Source organism: Rhinopithecus roxellana, chromosome 15 (assembly GCF_007565055.1).
Source record: "Rhinopithecus roxellana isolate Shanxi Qingling chromosome 15, ASM756505v1, whole genome shotgun sequence".
NCBI lineage: Eukaryota > Metazoa > Chordata > Mammalia > Primates > Cercopithecidae > Rhinopithecus > Rhinopithecus roxellana.
Genome location: NC_044563.1, coordinates 56,197,265 through 56,222,075, shown reverse-complemented (window position 1 = coordinate 56,222,075; position 24,811 = coordinate 56,197,265). Strand labels below are relative to the sequence as shown.

The 24,811-nt window shown below is 38.3% G+C and overlaps 1 protein-coding gene across 2 annotated transcripts in view; it reads left to right on the top strand.

Annotated features, from left to right (window-relative positions):
* Nucleotides 1-24,811, top strand: part of UVRAG (UV radiation resistance associated) — a 335,339-nt gene that overhangs the window by 145,431 nt on the left and 165,097 nt on the right. For both annotated transcript variants that reach the window (XM_030917811.1, XM_010366787.1), the window contains one exon: nucleotides 3,329-3,434. In XM_030917811.1, the coding sequence (XP_030773671.1) occupies nucleotides 3,329-3,434 (106 nt within the window). The remainder of the gene's footprint in view (nucleotides 1-3,328; nucleotides 3,435-24,811) is intronic.

Sequence of the window (24,811 nt, the reverse complement as noted above, 5' to 3'; positions counted from 1 at the left end):
TCAACAGTGTTTATAGCTTCCTCACCAGGAGTAGATTCTATCTCAAAAAACCACTTTTCTTGCTCAACTATAAAAAGTAACTCCTCATCTAGTCAAGTTTGATCATGAGATCATAGCAATTCAGTCATACCTTCAGGTTCCACTTATAATTCTAATTCTCTTGCTATTAAAACCATGTCTGCAGTTACTTCCGCCACTGAAGTCTTGAACCCCTCAAAGTCATCCATGAGGGCTGGAGTCAGCTTCTTCCAAACTCCTGTTAATGTTGATATTTTTACCTACTCCCATGAATCATGAATGTTCTGAATGGCATTCAGAATGGTGAATCCTTTCCAAAATGTTTTCCATTGATTTTGCCCAGATCTGCTAGAAGAATGAATTATCTATGGCAACTCTAGCCTTATGAAATGTATTTCTTTTTTTTTTTTTTTTTTTTTTTTTTTTGAGACGGAGTCTCGCTCTGTCGCCCAGGCTGGAGTGCAGTGGCCGGATCTCAGCTCACTGCAAGCTCCGCCTCTCGGGTTTTCGCCATTCTCCTGCCTCAGCCTCCCAAGTAGCTGGGACTACAGGCGCCCGCCAACTCGCCCGGCTAGTTTTTTGTATTTTTTAGTAGAGATGGGGTTTCGCCGTGTTAGCTAGGTTGGTCTCGATCTCCTGACCTCGCGATCCACCTGTCTCGGCCTCCCAAAGTGCTGGGATTACAGGCTTGAGCCACTGCGTGTATTTCTTAAATAATAAAACTTGAAAGTTGAAATGCCTCCTTCATCCATGGGCTACAGAATAGATAATGTGTTGCAGACATGAAAACATTAATCTCCTTGTACATGTCCATCAGCACTCTTGGGTGACCAGGTGCATTGCCAATGAACAGTAATATTTTGAAAGAAATCTTTTTTTCTAAGCATTAGGTCTCGAGAGTCCTAAAATATTCATAAAACCATGCTATAAACAGATGCACTGTCATCCAGGCTTTGATGTACCATTTATAGAACACAGGCAGAGTAGATTTAGCATAATTCTTAAGGGCCCCGGGATCTTCAGAGTTGTAAATGAGCATTAGCTTCAACTTAAAATCAGCAGCTACATTAACCCCTAATAAGAGAGTCAGCCTGTCCTTTGAAGCTTTGAAGCCAGACATTGACTTCTCCTCTCTAGCTATGAAAGTCCTAGATAGCATCTTCTTTCAACAGAAGACTGTTTCATCTATGTTGAAAACCTGTTGTTTAGTATAACCACCTTCATTGATGATCTTAGCTAGAGCTACCGAGTAACTTATTGCAGCTTCTCCATTAGCACTTCCTGCTTCACCTTACACGTCGATGTTCTAGAGATGGCTTCTTTCCTTAAACCTCATAAACCAGTCTCTGCTGTCTTCCAACTTTTCTTCTGCAGCTTCCTTACCTCTCTCAGCCTTCAAAAATTTGAAGAGAGTTAGGTCCTTGCTCTGAATTGGGCTTTGGGTTAAAAGAATGTTGTGGCTGGTTTGATCTTCTATCCAGACCAGTAAAACTCTTTCTGCATCAGCAATAAGGCTGTTTTACTTTATCATTCACGTGTTCACCGGAGTAGCACTTTTAATTTCCTTCAAGAACTTTTCCTTTGCATTCACAACTTGGCTGACTGTTTCATGCAAGAGGCCTAGCTTTTGGCTTATCTTGGCTTTTCACATCCCTTCCTCACTAAGGTTTGTCATTTCTAGTTTTTGACTTAAAGTGAGAGATGTAGGACTGTTCTTTTCACTTGAACACTTAGAGGCCACGGTAAGGCTTGACCCAATTTCATTATTGTTGTGTCTCAGGGAATATGGAGGCCCAAGGCGAGGAAGAGAGACTGGGAATGGCCAATCAGTGGAGCAGTCAGAACACACAACATTTATCAATAAAGTTCACTATCTTATATGGGTGCAGCTCATGGTGCTCCAAAATAATTATAATAGCAACACCAAAGATCACTGATCACAGATCACCATAACAGATATAATAATAATGATAAAGTTTGAGATATTATGAGAATTACCAAAATGTGACAGAGACATGAAGTAAGTACATGCTGTTGGAAAAATGGCTCCAGTAGACTTGATTGACTCAGGGTTGCCAAAAACCTTCAATTTGTTTATTTTTTTAAAGCAATATCTATGAAGCACAGTAAAGCAAAGTGCAGTAAAGTGAGGTATGCCTACATACAGAAATATCATTGATTTTTTTTGTATATTGACCTTATATCCCATGACCTTGCTAAATTAACTTATTAATTTTAGTGTTTGTTTTGTAGATTTCTGATGATTTTCCACATGACAATTATGTCATCTCCAAATAAAGACAGTTTGACCATTTGGTATGGAAATGTATAAGAAATACATGAGCTATATTTAAAGATAAAGAAACCAGGTGCAGTGGCATAGTGCTGTAATCCTAGTACTTTTGAGAGGCGGGCAGATTGCTTGAACACAAAGTTTGAGACCAGTCTGGGCAACATGGTGAAACCTCGTCTCTGCAAAAAATACAAAAATTAGCCAGGCGTGGTTGTGCATGCCCGTAGTCCCAGCTATCTAGGAGCCTGAGGTAGGAGAATCACTGGAGCCCGGGAGGTCAAGGCTGCAGTCTGCAGTGAGCCGTGTTTGCACCACTGTACTCCAGCCTGGGCGGCAGAGTGACACCCTGTCTCAGAATAAAAGTAAATTAAAATAAAGAGACCAAGAAGCAAAAACACAAAACCATAACTTAAAAATAAAAATACCTCTTAATATTTTCAGTGTTCCTTGAAAGAGACCTTACTGAAAATGTAGTTGCTAGTTTGAACCTGGCCAAGTATTTAATTCCTCCTATTTGTCTTTGCTATCATCTTTTGGTTTTTTCTTATCTCTTTGAGAGTGCTATCTGCTTTGTTCAACCTTCTCAGCTGGGATTACTGTGAATTCCTTTTTTCTTTATGGATACCTGGAAGTAATAGTCACCTTTGATAACGGTGATACTCTCTCGGTGACTTTAGCAATCTGTTTAATTTCACTGGGCCTCAGTTTCCATATCTATAAAATGATAGGATTTTACTATATTACTTTCTCAGGGCTCTTCCCGACTCCTTTGAGTTCTTCATCTTACCTCACAATACATCAGAGGCAGGCAGGCAGGTACAAAAAGGGTGTTTTAGAGCTTTAATGTTTTAGGATTTATTGTATTCCCTGTTATTTCATTGTGAATATGCTAGATAATTAAATAAATTGGGTTCATTATTAATTCTTTGTATCCTCAAGGTTTGTCATTTATATCTGAGGCTCTTTGTTGAGTTTACTGTCAACTCATTTACATTTTTCTATAACTTATATTTCTAGGCTTCATAGAGCCCAGTGTGCAATTAAACAGACTCAGGTAACTGTTCAGAAAATTGGGAAGGAAATTGAAGAAAAACTAAGACTCACATCTACAAGCAATGAGCTGGTAGGTTTTTATGTATTTACCTGTTTACACTTCTTGTTTTCTAAAGGAGAGTATCATATTCTTCTAGGGTTAATTTTAAAAAACCCTTTAGATAGTTTTTATCTTATTAATGTTCTACTTAGAGTTCTATTGGCATTTAAATGTTGGAAATAAACTTTCTCATCTGCTAATAGTGTAACGCGCAAAGTGCCTGCTTTATTCTGCTAGATGAAACTTTATATTACATAAAATTACTTAGAAGATAATTAACAGGCAGTTTTATTAATGTGAACTCTAGACATGAACTATATAGTGAATGAAAAATAGCTGCAAGGAGGGAAAAAAATAAACTATGGGAGCTAATCTACTTTTAAAAGATGAATTTAAAAAGTATTTGGACTGAGCAAAATAAGTCTGGTTTGTGGACAGTGATCTCTTTTGGGAAAACTCTTATTAAGGAGGCATTTCCAAAGAAACAGAAATCCTAACCCAAATGGGCAGGTTGAAGATATTAATATAATTTTGAACTGTTTTTCCTAGTGGAGTGGAAAAAATGTCTATTTTATAATGAATATTGTGTTTTTGTAAGCACAGTAGTGGGTATGGCTAATAAACTGAGCTTTTTTAAAAAAGCTATTTGGATATGAATAGCTTTTGAGGAACTTTGTGCTGTGGATTGGACTTAAAATAAAACTCAGATCTTCAAATTAAGTTCTAGATAAAATTATTTAAATATTTGTTTGTGTGAACTCATTATCACAGATAGGCATCTTCCTATTGTCATTTACACCCGTCTCAGCTTAGCAGAGGGCCTTTACATCCCCAAATGAAAGCTTTTTGTTGCCTTGAAGATCTGCCCAAGATAATCATATGGTAGAAGTATAGAAAAGCAGCAATGCACTTAACCTTACAGAAACTTCTCTCTCATGGAATTTGAAATTAGTATATTAGTTCAAACTGTATACAGTTGCTGATTTTATAGTTAGTGCTATACCTGGCAGGTAGCAAACATACAAAATAGGATAGCTGCAATAGGTGTAGTAGTAATTCTTATTATTCACGTGACTTTCCTTGTCTATAAAAGCATCTTCCATTTCAAAGATGCTGTTAAACCACCTCTTGTAACTTAGCCCCAGCAGAAGACTAAATTTCAGACTATTGAAGGGCGACGAAAAATCACTGATTTTAATTCTTTCTGTAGTGTATAAAAATGCTAGATTTTTAGAACCTTTGGGGAAAATTGCTAGGTTTTATTTTTGTTTTCCTCTCCCAAGGCAAGACTGGGAAATACTTGTTTCATTAAATGACAGCATATGCTTTATCTCAGTATGGAAAAATGTATTTTTAATCCTGTTTTAAAAAAATATAAGTGGTGACACAGAGCAAGGTAACAGAATGTGTGAGTTTAAAGAGGTCAAATTCAGAGGTTCACTGTGTGTTTTTATGCTGCCTAGTCAACACAGAAGAAAAATCATTGGATTTTTGAACTGAATGTGAACTTAGAAATCATCTAGTTCCCTAATTAACCCCATTCAAAACTATAGCCCCCTCAGTACATTCTGTCCCTTTTCCTGCTTTATTGTTCCCTGTAATATTCATTACCGTTTACCATGATACCTATTTTGCATATTTTTCTCTCTGTCTAAACTCTTTAAAGTGAGGGATTTTTGTCTCTCTCTCTCTCTTTTTTTCTTTTTTTTTTTTTGACATTGGTGTATTTCCAGCATCTAGAAAAGTGTTTGTCGCACAGTAGGTGCTCAGTAAGTATTTGTTGAATTTAAGAATGAATCTAGCGTAATGTCCTCTTAAAATAGGACAGTAAAATGAAGCTTAAAGAAGGGAAATAGCTTTCCCACAATCATTTGACAATAGAGACAGATAATTTGGTTTACTTGTTTCCTTTTAGAGAATGTTAGAGAATAATGCTATCTACAGGTTAATTAGTGAGTCACTTTAAGGTTTACCTGTAGCATATTAGAAAACTTTACTATTTGTCTTTTACTCATTTACTTTTCAAATTGGCCCATGGCCATTGTATTCCAACCCATCCATTTCCAATATTTAAGAAATCATTTTCATTTTAACCTAAGTAAAAATGCAGCAAGAAGGCATATTTGATGTTGAAAGAAATCGGATTACCTTCCAAGACCACATGTGATTAACTGTGTTAGAAGAAATTGGGTTCATACTTGGTCACTTTCAAAAATTTGGCATCTTCTCACATTACATGAATGCCTAACTTTTTTGGCATTTAATTGTATTTATGAAATTTCTGCTGTTGTCATCTTGAATTTTTACTTACGTTTTATAATTTTTTTGTTTGTTTCAAGGTGAGATCTCACTGTGTTGCCTGGACTGCTCTTGAACTCCTGGCCTCATGTGGTCCTCTCACCTGAGCCTTCCGAGTAGCTGGGATTATAGGCGTGTACCGTCACTGCACAGTTTGTTTCAGATTTTGTCAAATTCTTTTCCTGTATCTGTTTAGATAAATGTATGTTTTTTCTCTTCTGGTATTGTGGTGAAATACATTGGTTGATTTTCTGTCCCCCAGGTTGGCATGCAGTGGCACGATCTCAGCTCACTGCGAGCTCTGCCTCCCGGGTTCATGCCATTCTCCTGCCTCAGCCTCCTGAGTAGCTGGGACTACGGGCGCCCACCACCACGCCCGGCTAATTGTTTGTCTTTTTAGTAGAGATGGGGTTTCACCGTGTTAGCCGGGATGGTCTCGATCTCCTGACCTCGTGATCCGGCCGTCTTGGCCTCCCAAAATGCTGGGATTACAGGCATGAGCCACCGTGCCCGGCTGGTTGATTTTTTAATGTTAACCCAACTTTGCATTTCTGGAGAGAGCCCTCTTGGTCATGGTGAATTACTTTTTAACGCTTATTACTGGATTTAATTTGTTAAAAATTTTTAAAGAAATTGTGTGTATGTATTTATAAAGAATGTTAGTCTGTAGTTTGTTTCTTGTAATCTGTTTGTCTGATTTTGTTGTCAGGGTGACGTTGGCCTCAACTCACTTTTGGAAAGTGTTTTCCCCCTTTTTGTTTTCAGGAAGAATATGTGTGGAATGGGAATGTTAGGTAGAATTTACATTGACGCCATCTGGGTCTGGAGGTTTTTTTGTGGGAAGGTTTTTGATCTGGAAATTCAGTTTCTTTAATAATTTACCTTTTGCATGAACTTTGGTAGCTTGTGTCTTTCAAGCATTTGTCAACTTCATTTAAGTGGTCAGTCTTTTTACATTTTAGCTATTCTAGCAGTTATATAGCATTTTCTCTTTTTGTTCTGAATTGTATTTCCATGATGAGCATTTTTTCATATCCTATTGGATATGCATGCATCTCTTAAGAATTATCAGTTTAGTGGCCCACGCCTGTAATCCCAGCAATTTGGGAGGCCAAGGGAGGTGGTTCACTAGGTCAGGAGTTCGAGACCAGCGTGGCTAATATGGTGAAATCCTGTTTCTACTAAAAGTAGAAAAAATTAGCTGGGTGTGGTGGCGTGCATCTGTAGTCCCAGCTACTTGGGAGGCCGAGGCAGGAGAATCACTTGAACCCGGGAGGCAGAGGTTGCAGTGAGCCAAAATTATGCCACTGCACTCCAGCCTGGGTGACAGAGTGAGACTTCATCTCAAAAAAAAAATAAAAATAAAAAAATAGAAAGAAAGAAGTATCAGTTAAAATATTTTTGCCCACTAAAAATAAACTCTTTATTTTAGATTTATAGGAGACTTGCCAAGATAATTCAGAGAGTTCCCACATACCTTTCATCTGGTTTCCCTAATGTTAACATCTTACATAACCATGGTACGTTTGACATGGTGCGTGGTTAATAAAAAAAAGGACATTGATGTGATATTATTAACTATGGATTTTATTCACATTTCACCAGTGTTGCCATTAATGTCTTTTTAAAAATAAATAAACTTTTAATTTTAGAAGAGTTTTAGATTGATAGAATTATCACAAAGATAGTACAGGGACTTACCCTATATGTACCACACCCAATTTCTCCTATTATTAATATCTTACCTTAATGTGGTACATTTTTTACAATTGATGAACCTATATCGATAAATTACCATTAACCAAAGTTCATGCTTTATTCAGTTTTTTTTTCAGCTTTTAACTAATGTCTTTTTTCTATTCCATAATCCTATCCAAGAAAACATACTGCATATAGTAATAGTAATCATACTTCCTTAGATTCTTCATGGTTTTGAAAATCTTTCAGACTTTTCTTATTTTTGATGACCCTGACAGTTTTGAGGGCTTTGACGGGGCAGGTATTTTATAGAATATTCCTTAATTAGGATTTGTCTGATTTTTTTCTGTTGATTGACTGGGTTCTGATGCCTATTTTTGTTTCAGTATTTAGTCCAGGAAACCACACTGGATTTAGTCATCATTTTTTCCTAGTCTTCTCCGATCTATGTGTTTCTCTGTTTTCCTTTTTAAAATCACTGACTAATCACTGTTGATGTAAACCTCGGTCTTTCGGTTAAGGTAGTATCTCCCAGGTTTCTCCAATACAAAGTTCCCTTTCTGGGGGGCGGAGCAAGATGGCCGAATAGGAACAGCTCCAGTCTCCAACTCCCAGCGCGAGCGACACAGAAGACCGGTGATTTCTGCATTTTCAACTGAGGTACTGGGGTCATCTCACTGGGGAGTGCCGGACAATTGGTGCTGGTCAGCTGCTGCAGCCCGACCAGCGAGAGCTGAAGCAGGGCGAGGCATTACCTCACCTGGGAAGCGCAAGGGGGAAGGGAATCCCTTTTCCTAGCCAGGGGAACTGAGACACACAACACCTGGAAAATCGGGTAATTCCCACCCCAATACTGCGCTTTAAGCAAACGGGCACACCAGGAGATTATACCCACCCCTGGCCGGGAGGGTCCCACGGCCACCGAGCCTCCCTCATTGCTAGCACAGCAGTCTGCGATCTAACCGAAACAGCAGCAGCGAGGCTGGGGGAGGGGCACCCGCCATTGCTGAGGCTTAAGTAGGTAAACAAAGCCGCTGGGAAGCTCGAACTGGGTGGAGCTCACAGCAGCTCAAGGAAACCTGCCTGTCTCTGTAGACTCCACCTCTGGGGACAGGGCACAGCTAAACAACAAAAGGGGAAGCAGCAGAGGCCTGTGCAGACGCGAACGACTCTGTCTGACAGCTTTGAAGAGAGCAGTGGATCTCCCAACACGGAGGTTGAGATCTGAGAACGGACAGACGGCCTGCTCAAGTGGGTCCCTGACCCCTGAGTAGCCTCACTGGGAGACATCCCCCACTAGGGGCAGTCTGACACCCCACACCTCACAGGGTGGAGTACACCCCTGAGAGGAAGCTTCCAAAGTAAGAATCAGACAGGTACACTTGCTGTTCAGCAATATTCTATCTTCTGCAACCTCTGCTGCTGATACCCAGGCAAACAGGGTCTGGAGTGGACCTCAAGCAATCTCCAACAGACCTACAGCTGAGGGTCCTGACTATTAGAAGGAAAACTATCAAACAGGAAGAGCACCTATACCAAAACCCCATCAGTACGTCACCATCATCAAAGACCAGAGGCAGATAAAACCACGAAGATGGGGAAGAAGCAGGGCAGAAAAGCTGGAAATTCAAGAAATAAGAGCGCATCTCCCCCTGCAAAGGAGCGCAGCTCATCGCCAGCAACAGATCAAAGCTGGTCAGAGAATGACTTTGACGAAATGAGAGAAGGCTTCAGTCCATCAGACTTCTCAGAGCTAAAGGAGGAATCACGTACCCAGCGCAAAGAAACTAAAAATCTTGAAATAAGAGTGGAAGAATTGACAGCTAGAATAATTAATGCAGAGAAGGTCATAAATGAAATGACAGAGATGAAAACCATGACACGAGAAATACGTGACAAATGCACAAGCTTCAGTAACCGACTCGATCAACTGGAAGAAAGAGTATCAGCGATTGAGGATCAAATGAATGAAATGAAGCGAGAAGAGAAACCAAAAGAAAAAAGAAGAAAAAGAAATGAACAAAGCCTGCAAGAAGTATGGGATTATGTAAAAAGACCAAATCTACGTCTGATTGGGGTGCCTGAAAGTGAGGGGGAAAATGGAACCAAGTTGGAAAACACTCTTCAGGATATCATCCAGGAGAACTTCCCCAACCTAGTAGGGCAGGCCAACATTCCAATTCAGGAAATACAGAGAACACCACAAAGATACTCCTCCAGAAGAGCAACTCCAAGACACATAATTGCCAGATTCACCAAAGTTGAAATGAAGGAAAAAATCTTAAGGGCAGCCAGAGAGAAAGGTCGGGTCACCCACAAAGGGAAGCCCATCAGACTAACAGCAGATCTCTCGGCAGAAACTCTACAAGCCAGAAGAGAGTGGGGGCCAATATTCAACGTTCTTAAAGAAAAGAATTTTCAACCCAGAATTTCATATCCAGCCAAACTAAGTTTCATAAGTGAAGGAGAAATAAAATCCTTTACAGATAAACAAATGCTTAGAGATTTTGTCACCACCAGGCCTGCCTTACAAGAGACCCTGAAGGAAGCCCTAAACATGGAAAGGAACAACCGGTACCAGCCATTGCAAAAACATGCCAAAATGTAAAGACCATCGAGGCTAGGAAGAAACTGCATCAACTAACGAGCAAAATAACCAGTTAATATCATAATGGCAGGATCAAGTTCACACATAACAATATTAACCTTAAATGTAAATGGACTAAATGCTCCAATTAAAAGACACAGACTGGCAAACTGGATGAAGAGTCAAGACCCATCAGTCTGCTGTATTCAGGAGACCCATCTCACATGCAGAGACATACATAGGCTCAAAATAAAGGGATGGAGGAAGATCTACCAAGCAAATGGAGAACAAAAAAAAGCAGGGGTTGCAATCTTAGTCTCTGATAAAATAGACTTTAAACCATCAAAGATCAAAAGAGACAAAGAAGGCCATTACATAATGGTAAAGGGATCAATTCAACAGGAAGAGCTAACTCTCCTAAATATATATGCACCCAATACAGGAGCACCCAGATTCATAAAGCAAGTCCTTAGAGACTTACAAAGAGACTTAGACTCCCATACAATAATAATGGGAGACTTCAACACTCCACTGTCAACATTAGACAGATCAACGAGACAGAAAGTTAACAAGGATATCCAGGAATTGAACTCATCTCTGCACCAAGCGGACCTAATAGACATCTATAGAACTCTCCACCCCAAATCAACAGAATATACCTTCTTCTCAGCACCACATCGCACTTATTCCAAAATTGACCACATAATTGGAAGTAAAGCACTCCTCAGCAAATGTAAAAGAACAGAAATTATAACAAACTGTCTCTCAGACCACAGTGCAATCAAACTAGAACTCAGGACTAAGAAACTCAATCAAAACCGCTCAACTACATGGAAACTGAACAACCTGCTCCTGAATGACTACTGGGTACATAAGGAAATGAAGGCAGAAATAAAGATGTTCTTTGAAACCAATGAGAACAAAGATACAACATACCAGAATCTCTGGGACACATTTAAAGCAGTGTGTAGAGGGAAATTTATAGCACTAAATGCCCACAAGAGAAAGCTGGAAAGATCTAAAATTGACACTCTAACATCACAATTAAAAGAACTGGAGAAGCAAGAGCAAACACATTCAAAAGCTAGCAGAAGGCAAGAAATAACTAAGATCAGAGCAGAACTGAAGGAGATAGAGACACAAAAAACCCTCCAAAAAATCAATGAATCCAGGAGTTGGTTTTTTGAAAAAATCAACAAAATTGACAGACCGCTAGCAAGACTAATAAAGAAGAAAAGAGAGAAGAATCAAATAGACGCAATAAAAAATGATAAAGGGGATATCACCACCGACCCCACAGAAATACAAACTACCATCAGAGAATACTATAAACACCTCTACGCAAATCAACTAGAAAATCTAGAAGAAATGGATAATTTCCTGGACACTTACACTCTTCCAAGACTAAACCAGGAAGAAGTTGAATCCCTGAATAGACCAATAGCAGACTCTGAAATTGAGGCAATAATTAATAGCCTACCAACCAAAAAAAGTCCAGGACCAGATGGATTCACAGCTGAATTCTACCAGAGGTACAAGGAGGAGCTGGTACCATTCCTTCTGAAACTATTCCAATCAATAGAAAAAGAGGGAATCCTCCCTAACTCATTTTATGAGGCCAACATCATCCTGATACCAAAGCCTGGCAGAGACACAACAAAAAAAGAAAATTTTAGACCAATATCCCTGATGAACATCGATGCAAAAATCCTCAATAAAATACTGGCAAACCGGATTCAGGAGCACATCAAAAAGCTTATCCACCATGATCAAGTGGGCTTCATCCCTGGGATGCAAGGCTGGTTCAACATTTGCAAATCAATAAACGTAATCCAGCATATAAACAGAACCAAAGACAAGAACCACATGATTATCTCAATGGATGCAGAAAAGGCTTTTGACAAAATTCAACAGCCCTTCATGCTAAAAACGCTCAATAAATTCGGCATTGATGGAACGTACCTCAAAATAATAAGAGGTATTTATGACAAACCCACAGCCAATATCATACCGAATGGACAAAAACTGGAAAAATTCCCTTTGAAAACTGGCACAAGACAGGGATGCCCTCTCTCACCACTCCTATTCAACGTAGTGTTGGAAGTTCTGGCTAGGGCAATCAGGCAAGAGAAAGAAATCAAGGGTATCCAGTTAGGAAAAGAAGAAGTCAAATTGTCCCTGTTTGCAGATGACATGATTGTATATTTAGAAAACCCCATTGTCTCAGCCCAAAATCTCTTTAAGCTGATAAGCAACTTCAGCAAAGTCTCAGGATACAAAATCAATGTGCAAAATTCACAAGCATTCTTATACACCAGTAACAGACAAACAGAGAGCCAAATCAGGAATGAACTTCCATTCACAATTGCTTCAGGCCGGGCGCGGTGGCTCAAGCCTGTAATCCCAGCACTTTGGGAGGCCGAGACGGGTGGATCACGAGGTCAGGAGATCGAGACCATCCTGGCTAACACGGTGAAAACCCGTCTCTACTAAAAAATACAAAAAACTAGCCGGGCGACGAGGCGGGCGCCTGTAGTCCCAACTACTCGGGAGGCTGAGACAGGAGAATGGCGTGAACCTGGGAGGCGGAGCTTGCAGTGAGCTGAGAGCCGGCCACTGCACTCCAGCCTTGGTGGCAGAGCAAGACTCCGTCTCAAAAAAAAAAAAAAAAAACAATTGCTTCAAAGAGAATAAAATACCTAGGAATCCAACTTACAAGGGATGTAAAGGACCTCTTCAAGGAGAACTACAAACCACTGCTCAGTGAAATCAAAGAGGACACAAACAAATGGAAGAACATACCATGCTCATGGATAGGAAGAATCAATATCATGAAAATGGCCATACTGCCCAAGGTTATTTATAGATTCAATGCCATCCCCATCAAGCTACCAATGACTTTCTTCACAGAATTGGAAAAAACTGCTTTAAAGTTCATATGGAACCAAAAAAGAGCACGCATTGCCAAGACAATCCTAAGTCATAAGAACAAAGGTGGAGGCATCATGCTACCTGACTTCAAACTATACTACAAGGCTACAGTAACCAAAACAGCATGGTACTGGTACCAAAACAGAGATATAGACCAATGAAACAGAACAGAGTCCTCAGAAATAATACCACACATCTACAGCCATCTGATCTTTGACAAACCTGAGAGAAACAAGAAATGGGGAAAGGATTCCCTATTTAATAAATGTTGCTGGGAAAATTGGCTATCCATAAGTAGAAAGCTGAAACTGGATCCTTTCCTTACTCCTTATACGAAAATTAATTCAAGATGGATTAGAGACTTAAATGTTAGACCTAATACCATAAAAACCCTAGAAGAAAACCTAAGTAGTACCATTCAGGACATAGGCATGGGCAAGGACTTCATGTCTAAAACACCAAAAGCAACGACAGCAAAAGCCAAAATTGACAAATGGGATCTCATTAAACTAAAGAGCTTCTGCACAGCAAAAGAAACTACCATCAGAGTGAACAGGCAACCTACAGAATGGGAGAAAATTTTTGCAATCTACTCATCTGACAAAGGGCTAATATCCAGAATCTACAAAGAACTCAAATAAATTTACAAGAAAAAAAACAACCCCATCAAAAAGTGGGCAAAGGATATGAACAGACATTTCTCAAAAGAAGACATTCATACAGCCAACAGACACATGAAAAAATGCTCATCATCACTGGCCATCAGAGAAATGCAAATCAAAACCACAATGAGATACCATCTCACACCAGTTAGAGTGGCAATCATTAAAAAGTCAGGCAACAACAGGTGCTGGAGAGGATGTGGAGAAATAGGAACACTTTTACACTGTTGGTGGGATTGTAAACTAGTTCAACCATTATGGAAAACAGTATGGCAATTCCTCAAGGATCTAGAACTAGATGTACCATATGACCCAGCCATCCCACTACTGGGTATATATCCAAAGGATTATAAATCATGCTGCTATAAAGACACATGCACACGCATGTTTATTGCGGCACTATTCACAATAGCAAAGACTTGGAATCAACCCAGATGTCCATCTGTGACAGACTGGATTAAGAAAATGTGGCACATACACACCATGGAATATTATGCAGCCATAAAAAAGGATGAGTTTGCGTCCTTTGTAGGGACATGGATGCAGCTGGAAACCATCATTCTTAGCAAACTATCACAAGAACAGAAAACCAAACACCGCATGTTCTCACTTATAGGTGGGAACTGAACAATGACATCACTTGGACTCGGGAAGGGGAACATCACACATCGGGGCCTATCATGGGAAGGAGGGAGTGGGGAGGGATTGCATTGGGAGTTATACCTGATATAAATGACGAATTGATGGATGCTGACGAGTTGATGGGTTCAGCACACCAACATGGCACAAGTATACATATGTAACAAACCTGCACGTTATGCACATGTACCCTAGACCTTAAAGTATAATAAAAAAAAAACACACACACAAATTTCCTTTTCTATACTCTGTTTTTTGAAAACAAGTTACTTAGTTAGCCTACAGTTAAGAGGAAGGGAATTAAATTCCACTTCCTGGATGGGGGAATATGTACATCTATTATTTGAAATTCTTTGAGAGGAAGATGTGTCTCTTCTCCCACCACTTATTTGTTTATTTAATGACTTGCTAATGTGGGCTCATGCATGTTTATTTTATACTTTGGGTTATAATCCAGTGCCATGTTATTTATTTTCTTGCTCAGTTTTGGATTTGGCCCTTGAGAGATCTTTCCAGTTGGCTCTTATGTCCTTTTGATACACCCCTATCTCTTTGTTCATTTTTAAAAGACCTCCTTTCTCCTTGGCACTATATGATCCAGTCTCATTTTGTGTTTTCCCCATCCCAGCCCTAGAATTAGCCATTTCTCCAAGGGCCCTGTTCCTTTTGTTTGATAATGATATTTAGAAACAAGATGTGGGCTTGTTGCCACTGGATTGCTTCTAGGATCTCTCAGTGGACAGAGCTATGTATGCACATGTTTCTGTCTCTCTCTCTATGTATTAAAATTAGTTAGGGCCGGGCATGGGGGCTCATGCCTATAATTCCAGCACTTTGGGAGGCCAAGGTGGACGGATCACAAGGTCAGGAGATAGAGACCATCCTGGCTAACACGGTGAAACCCCACTCTACTAAAAATACATTTTAAAAAAATTACCTGGGCGTGGTGGTAGGCGCCTGTAATCCCAGCTACTCGGGAGGCTGTGGCAGGAGAATCACTTGAGTCTGGGAGCCTGAGGTTGTAGTGAGCCGAGATCGCACCACTGCACTCCAGCCTGGGCGACAGAGCGAGACTCCGTCTTACCAAAAAAAAAGAAAAGAAAAAGAAAAGAAAAGTTAATACTAATCATTTGCACTCTAATACCACAAAGTGCTTTCTAGCGGTCCCCTTCATGTTGTTTATTTGTATTATCTTTTTCTGATAGTGAGAAACCTGGCTCCCATTATCTGTCATGTATGTACTCATTTGTTCAGTCCTAGTATACGTGTAACGTAGTTTCAGATTTGTTCTCTCTTGCTCCCGCTGTCTTCTTTAAGGAAATAAGGTCTTGCTCTGTCACCCAGGATAGAGTGCAGTGGCACGATCATTGCTCACTGCAGAATCAAACTCCTAGGCTCAAGTTGTCCTCCTGCCTCAGCCTCCTGAGTAGCCACCTGCCCAGATAATTTTCTATTTTTTGTAGAGCCAGACTTGCTGTATTTCTCAGGCTGGCCTCAAACTCCTGACCTCAAGCAATCCTCCTGCTTCAGCCTCCCGAAGTCTTTTCTCTTTTTTGTTGAAATGGAGTCTCACTCTGTTGCCCAGGCTGGAGTACAGTGGCGCGATCTGGGCTCACTGCAAGCTCTGCCTCCCGGGTTCACACCATTCTCCTGCCTCAGCCTCCCGAGTAGCTGGGACTACAGGTGCCCGCCACCATGCCCAGCTATTTTTTTTTTTTGGTATTTTTAGTAGAGATGGGGGTTTCACCATGTTAGCCAGGATGGTCTCAATCTCCTGACCTTGTGATCTGCCCACCTTGGCCTCCCAAAGTGCTGGAATTACAGGTGTGAGCCACCATGCCCAACCAGTCTTTTTTCATTTTTAATTCAGATTTTTGTCTTCTTATTTTTGGTTTGTAAGTATATGTGTGTGTTTCTGTAAACAAATCCTTTTTCTGTTATGTGTGTTGGGAATACTTCCTTTTCGGTCTGTGTCTTGCCTTTTTGTATTCTTAACAGTATTTTCTAAAGAACAAAAGTTTTGAAGTTTGATGAAATCCAATGTATTTAATTTTAATTTAATTTTTTGTGTTCAGGGATTTTTGTGTTAGAAATATTTGCCTAACCCAAGGTCACAGGAATTTTCTCCTGTGTTTTGTTCTAGCAGTTTAATAGTTTTGGGCTTTACGTGTACATCTCCAATCCACCTCTCTTACAGTTCTGTAGTTCGTTGTTTTGTATCACATAAGTAAGGGTAATTTTTTCCCCCTGCATGGATATCCAGTTGATATCCATCATTGAATATCATGATTAGCATTATTTATTGAATAGTCTTTTCATTCCTCATTTAATTGCCTTGACATGTTTGTTCAAAATCAATTGATCATATATGTGTGCATCTATTTCTGGATTTTCTATTCTGTTCCATTGATCTATATGTCTGTATTTCCCCAATAGCCAACTCACTTATTATTGTAGATTTGTCATCTTAAAACTTGACCGGGTAAATCTTCCAACTTTGTTTTTTTTTTTTTTTTAACTTCTGTGGTTTTTCTGGGTTCTTTATATTTCCAAGTTAATTTGAGAATCAGTTTGTCAATTCCTACACACACAAAAAAAAGGCCTGCTGGAATTTTGATTAGAAGCTGTAAATAAAATTATGGAGAATTGCTGTCTTAACAATATTAGCTCCTTCATTCCGTGAACATAGTGTATATCTCTTTTACTTAGATTTCTCTCTGATTCTCTTTATAATGTAGCTTTCACCGTAGAGATTTTGGACATCTTTTGTTAGAGTTATTCTTAAGTGTTTTATGGGAGTTTTTTGGCAGGGGAGGCGTTATTACAAGTGGAACTGTTTTTGAATTTTTATTTCTCGTTCGTTTGCTGCTAGTATGTAAGAATACAATTAATTTTAACTTATTAATCTTCTGTCTTACAATCTTGTTATATTAACTTATTCATTATGCTAGTTAGTTATAGTTTTTTGGGATTTTCTGTGTAAACAATCATAACGGCAAACTTGTAGAGTTTTATGCCCTTTATTTGATTTTCATCCATTACAGTGTTGGACAAAAAAATAGTTAGAACAGGAATCCTCACCTTGTTCCTGGTTTTAGGGAGAAACCATTCATCGTTTCTCTATTAAATATAGTACTAGGAATGCCCTTCATTAATTTTAGGAAGTTCCTCTTTTTCCTGGTTTCTGAGAGTTTTTATCATGAATAGACATTGAATTTTGTCAGATGGTTTTTCTATATCCATTGAAATGATCATATGGTTTTCTTCTTTATTCTCTTATTGGTTTATTTTCAAATGTTTAACATTGCATTTCTATAATAAACCTACATTGATTATAATATATAATTATTTCTGTGTTTTGTTGGATTTGTTCTTATAAATTTTTTTCCTTCATATTGTCTTGGGTTTGCTTTGGTAATAATTTAAGAAATTTTGCACCTGTATTTATTAGGGATGTTGTGATACAATGTTTTGAATTGCCTTTTCAGATTTTGGTAGTAGGATTATGGTAGCCTGGGAAAATTAGTTGGGCAGTGTTCTTTTTTTCCTATTCCATCTTGCCCAGGAGCAGAAATCTGGACCTTTTAAATATTTTCTAGTTCTCTGCTGATATTTCACATCCTTTTATTCACTATAAGAATATTTCAATTTTTGTTGACATATTCGTGAGAGTGGCTTTAAAGTTTTTGGTAATCCTAACATCTGGATCATCTTGGGGTTGGCATCTGTTGGTTTTCTCCTCCCTAGAGAGTGAGTCACATTTTCCTGACTCTTCATATATTGGGTAATACTGCATAGTATCTTGGACATTGTGAATGTAATTTGGTGGAATCTCTGGATTTTGTTACTTTGTTCCAAAAAATGTTGATGTTTTTATTTTAGCGGGTAGTTAACTTGGTTAGGCTCAAACTGTCATGCCTGCAAGGAACTTTGGCTCAGATTTCAGTGTAGTTCTTTTACCCTTAGGCACAAGTTTCTTTCTGTTTGTCTCATGCATGTGTAGTATAGGACTTAAGAGACTTAGGTTGAATTTAAACAGAATCGAGGGTGCCCATTCTCTGCCTTCCTCTATTCTTGCACTCTCGATTGCCTGACCATTTTTCCCTGGTTCCTCTGGTCAGAAAGAAAGTTGACTTTCTTTTGGAGTTTGCAGCCACCCTCAGGGAAAAGCCACAGAAAAGGGGAATTTCATTTTATTGGTTGTTTATGCCAAGTTCTGACTCAACTCCAAAATATGCCTGCCATTGATCATTCTCAAGAACCTTTGCAAGTAGTGATTTTTGTATTTTATCCATAGTCTATATCTGTTATCCATAGTCTGTATCCTCCATGAGAGGACCAATTTGTTGCGTACTTATTCTTTTATACCAGAAGCAGAGCTCCTGTACATTTTATTATTATATAGTTTTGCTGTATCCTCCTGGCTAAACCCGGGTTCTAAGCCTGTTATTGCTAAGTCTATGAAATTAATGGATTGGAAATATTTTCTAAGGAAATCTTTTCCTTTTCTTAGTGGTTCACTAGGTGTAGGTACAGTAGAAACAACCTGTAAATGACATTTAAAAGCAAATGTGTTAAGTTTTGGGACAGCTGCCACAGTTTTAAAACCTTTTTTCTGATTGTTAATTATTTTCAATTTTGGGGGGGTTAAATTACTATAGATGAAGATAAAATATACCCTAAGCTGTCAATTCTCAAAGTTTTTGGTCTCAAGACCCCTTTATACTCTTAAAAATCTCAAAGAATTCAGCAATACCTTTTTGTGAAAAATAAGCATATTTTTCTGCACAAAAGGTTTAATTAGCATTGCATTGCTTAAATATTTTGTGAATTTAACTCTATTAAGCTAATGTCTAGCCTAATAAAAGACACCTGGATTTTCACATCTGCTTCTGCAGTGAATCTGTTGCAATATCGTAAGTCTCGCAGATTCTGGTAAACTCCATCATAGACTTATGAGAAAATGAGAGTGGAAAAGAGGCATACAGCTTAGTATTATGCTATTATATTTTATCTTACAAGACTCTGTAAAGATGTCAGGAACCCTCACGATTCCCAGGAACATGATTTAGGAACTTTTGCCCTAAGGCAAAAAGTTTTAACTCTAATATCATCAATGTGAAGACATTTGTTCCGTTACTGAGAGAACATCTCATATCAAAAATACAAAATCCAAAACACCCCAATGAGCATTTTCCTTGAGTGTCATGTTGGTGCTCAGAAAGTTTCAGATTTTGTAGCGTTTTGAACTTCAGATTTTCAGATTTGGCATACTCAACGTATAATATATTATTTATACATTAGTCATCTTTCTGAAATGAATGTTTAACATTTCCCATTTTTTTTGGCAAAGACTCATAAATAGGAATGTGTGTATCTGTGATTTTCAGTTCACATATAGTGTTGTATAAAAACACTAAAATCTAATTAAAAGTAATCTATTGGAGATATATGTGTGACATTACACTTGGGGTAAACAGATAAATAGAACACTGAGGCCGGGCGCGGTGGCTCACGCCTGTAATCTCAGCACTTTGGGAGGCCGAGACGGGCGGATCACGAGGTCAGGAGATCGAGACCATCTTGGCTAACACAGTGAAACCCTGTCTCTACTAAAAAATACGAAAAACTAGCCGGGCGAGGTGGCGGGCGCCTGTAGTCCCAGCTACTAAGGAGGCTGAGGCAGGAGAATGGCGTAAACCCGGGAGGCGGAGCTTGCAGTGAGCTGAGATCCGGCCACTGCACTCCAGCCTGGGCGACAGAGCGAGACTCCGTCTCAAAAAAGAAAAAAAAAAAATTGAACACTGAAACTCATTAGAAGATTATAGAACATTAAGATCTTTGAGCAATTCGTCTTTGATGCATTAGAAAGGAAGCAGAACTAGATCCCACATGGGTTTGTTTACTCATCAGAAATTGGAGCCAACAATTCTAGTTTTGAATGACTTGATATATTTCTGTAAATGAGCCAGTTTCTGAACATGGACCATAACACAAACACTATACACATACATGCCTTCCCATATTAATGTAGTATTTAGATTAACTTGTAACCTTAGTTCTTTAAATCTAGAAAACATATCTCAGTATGTACCCTGGAATAGAGCAGATTATCCTCCTAGCCAGGCATATCCCTGTGTTTTCTGAAGATTTGCTTTTCTTTTTCTGTATTTTCTTTCTCTGTCCAGGTAGAATTCAATTTACATATTTTGTGGAAAAATTCAAGTTAAGGAAGTTGAATACCTCACTCTTTGTGGGAAAAGATTGCTTCCTAAAGATTTTACCTTTTTCCTCAGTGATGTAAGAACACCTTAGGCTTCTTGATTATACTATTGCATTGCTAAAGAAAACTCAGATTGTTTCTTCGTTCTTTTTTCTTTCATAATAAACAAGCTCATTGACTTTTTTTCTAATTATTTTTATAATACATATAAGATTTATGATCTCATTTCATTTTTAAATGTACAGCCCGGTGGTATTAAATACCTTCCAAATGTCATGCAACCATCATCACCATCCATCTCCAGAAGTCTTTTAAACTGAAACTGTACCCATTAAACACTAACTCCTCGCTTCCCTCTACTCCCAGCCCCTTGCAACTACCATTCTACTTTTTGTCTCTGTGACTTTGACTGTAAGGAACTCATATAAGTGGAATCATGCAGTGTATACCCTTTTATGGCTGGCAGTTTCACTTAGCATAATGTCCTCAAGATTCATCCATGGTGTAGCATATTGCAGAAATTTCCTTCCTGATTAAAGCTGAATAGTATTTCATTGTATGTATGTACCATATTTTGCTTATCCATTCATTTAGTGATAGACACTTCGATTGCTTCTGGATCTTAGAACGTTGTGGACTTTTGGTTTCTGTTTTTACAGTGGGCCGGCAGGGCAAAATGGCTTTTATCTACAGTAGACCTAAATTCATAGAAAGTAGAGACCATTTCTTATTCATTTAGAAGCATGTAGTAGGGCCTTTATTAATGTTTGGTTTGTTTAGGAACGTTCTTTGTAAAGCCATATTTCATAGACCTGTCAAGCTAAATATAATAATGATTGGAAGTAAGTTTTTCTGCTGTTTTCTCAGCTTGAATGCCTTTAACAGATGATCATACCATCTGTTTAGAATCAGTATTTCAGGGATGAGTAAGAAAGCATCTTGGGTGAGAAATGATTGCTGTAAGTACTTTTAACACATTGCCAAAAATCATTTTCCATGCCCGTTGCTTCAACAAGGCCTTAGCATGATGCATCTCACTGAGTTCCCAGGCTTCCTCACTGTTTGTGAGTCAAATCAAGATACTAACCTTTTCCTTTTAAAGTTTTGTGTCAGCTTATCCTGGATCCTGGTAACCTATTTATTTAATGGATGAGTTTTGTAGTTACAATTTTAATTGTTTATACCTTAGGAAGGAGATAACAATTTACTAGCTATAACCAATTTGCTGTTTGCTTAAGATTTATGTCATGGAAAATCATGAAAAGTGTATTAGTGACACTGATAAAGACCAGGAGAGAAGGACATACACATTCACAGTGCAGTAACTGTTTGTGTATGCACACATATTCAGGCACATACATACTCATTTTGGGGACAAAATTTCAGATTTGTATCTGGAGGTAAATTCAGGCAAGGCTTTTGGAGCAAAAAAGAGGCTGGGTAAAGTTTAAGGGGTGGTTTGATGTAATATTTATATGGAAACATAAGTTAACAAACAAGTTTAATTGTATCTCTGGCTGGTAGAATGGGTCAGGAATTTTGTTTTATTAAATTTGTATTCATTAAAATTGATTTTTAATATGACTTAAAAATAAACTTTCTTTTTCAAGGTAGTTTTAGATTCATAGAAAAATTAGGCAGAAAGTACAGACTTCTCATATAACCCACCCCATCCCCAATTTCTTCTGTTATAACATCTTGTCCTAGTGTGGTACATTTGTTATTTGGTTAATTAATATTAATACATTATTATTAACTAAAGTCTATAGTTTACTTTAGGGTTTACCCTTTATATTATACAGTTCTATGAGTTTTGACAAATGTATTGTATTATGTATCCATACAGCATCAAACAGAATAGTTTCATTGCCCTAAAAATATCCTATCCTTCACGTGTTCATCCTTTTCTCCCTCCCCTGGTGACTGATCTTTTTCCTGTCTCTGTAATTTTGCCTTTTCCAGGATTTCATACAGTAGGAATCATACAGTATGTAGCTTTTTCAGACTGGCTTCTTTCATTTAGCAATATGCATTTATGATTTCTCCGTCTTTTGATGGGTGGATAGCTCATTTCTTTTTATCACTGAATAATACTCCATTGTATATATACCACAGTTTATCTGTTGACCTATTGAAGTATATCTTGGTTGCTTCCAAGTTTTGGCAATTATGAATAAAGTTGTTGTAGACTTTTGTGTTCAATATCCAGGTTAATATATGAGAGTATGATTGCTAGATTGTATAGGAAGCCTATTTTAGCTTTGTAAGAAACTGCCAGACTATCTGCCAAAGTGGCTGTGCCATTTTGCATTCCCGCCTTCAGTGAATGACGGTTCGTGTTGTTCCATATCTTTGCCAGCATTTGGTGGTGTGAGAGCTTTCGATTTTATTCTAATGGGTATGTAGTCATATAACATTGTTGTTTTAACTTGCAATTCCCTAATGACTTAAGATATTAAGCATCTTATAGATGGCATGCTTGCCATCTATATATCTTCTTTGATGAGATACCTGTTCAGTTCTTTGTTGCATTTTTAAATTGGGTTGTTTGTTTTCTTTTTTTTTTTTTGGAGGCAGAGTCTCGCTCTTTCACCCAGGCTGGAGTGCAGTGGCACGATCTTGGTTCACTGAAACCTCTACCTCCCAGGTTCAAGCGATTTTCCTCCCTCAGCCTCCCAAGTAACTGGGATTACAGGTGCTGCACACCACCATGCCTGGCCAGGTTTTTTTTGTAATTTTGTCAAAGATGGGGTTTCACCATGTTGATCAGGCTGGTCTCGAACTCCTGACTTGAGGTAATCTGCCTGCCTTGGCCTCCTGGCGTGCTGGTGTTACAGACGTGAGCCGCTGCGCCCAGCCAGGGCTGTTTGTTTTCTTAATGTTGAATATTAAGAGCTTTTTGAGGCCAGGCCCAACTGGTAGATCACACTTGGGCAACACAGTGAGACCCTGTCTGTATTTTTTTTTTTTTAAATGAGAATTCTTTGTATATTTTGGATACCAGTTCTTTATCAGGTATGTTTTTTGCATAGTTTTTCTCCCAGTCTGTGGCATGTCTTTACTCTTAACACAGTATCTTTGGCAGATTTTAATGATTTCCAAGATACCAATTTCTTTTTTCGTGGATCTTGCTTTTGGTGTTATATCTAAAAAGTTATCTCCAACCCCAGAGTCTTCTGTGTTTTCTCCTGTGTTATCTTCTAGAAGTATAATTTTTAATTTCACATTTAGATCTGTAATGCGTTTTGAGTTAACTTTTTGTGAAGGGTGTAAGGCCTGTATCTAGATTGATTACTCCCTCCCTCCCTCACTCTGTTTCTTCCTTCTTTCATTTTTTGCATGTGGCGGTCCAGTGGTTTCATCATTTGTGATAAGACTACCCTTTCTGCATTGAATTGCTTTTGTTTCTTTGTCAAATATTCTTTGACTATATTTGTTTGGGTATATTTCTAGGCTCTGTTCCATTTGATTGATCTGTTTGTCTGTTCTTTTACCCATACCACCCTGTCTTGATTACTGTAGTTTATGGTAATTCTAGACATTGGCTACTGTCAGTCTTCCAACTTTGTTCTTCTCCTTCAATATTGTATTGTGTATTCTGGGTCTTTTGCCTTTATATAAACTTCAGAATCAGTTTTGATATTAACAAAATAATTTGATAGATAATTGGATAATTTGATTCCACTTGTTCATTGCTGTTACACAGGAAGACATCTAACTTTTCATACATATTAATTCTATGTTCTGCAATCTTGCTATAATTACTTTTTCCAGGAGGGTGTTTTTAAAAATATTATCTGCAGACAAAGATCATTTTATTTCTTCTTTCTGAACATGTGTAGCTTTTTTTTCTTTTTCTTGTCTTATTTCATTAGCTAGGACTTCAAGTATAACTATGTTGAATAGGAGTGAAAGGTGACATCCTTGTCTTATTTTCAAACATAAGGGATAAGCATCTAGTTTCTTACTATTAATTATGATGTTAGCTGTAGATTATTTGGTAGATGTTCTTTACCAGTTAAGGAAGTTCCCCTCTTTTCCTCATTAACTGAAAGTTTTTATCATGAATCATCATTGGATTTTGTCACATGCTTTTTCTGTATCTATCAATATGTATGATCATATCATTTTTTCTTCCTTAGCCTGTTGATGTGATGAATTACATTAATTGCTCTTTGAATGTTGAACCAACCTTGCCTACCTGGGATAAATTCCATGTTGCCATGTTATATAATTATTCTTATATATTGTTGGATTTGATTTGCTAATATTTTGTAGTGTCTTTGTCTGGTTTTTGTGTCAGGGTGATGCTGGCTTCACAGAATGAGTTAGAAAGTGTTCATCAGCTTCTAATTTCTGAAAGAGATTC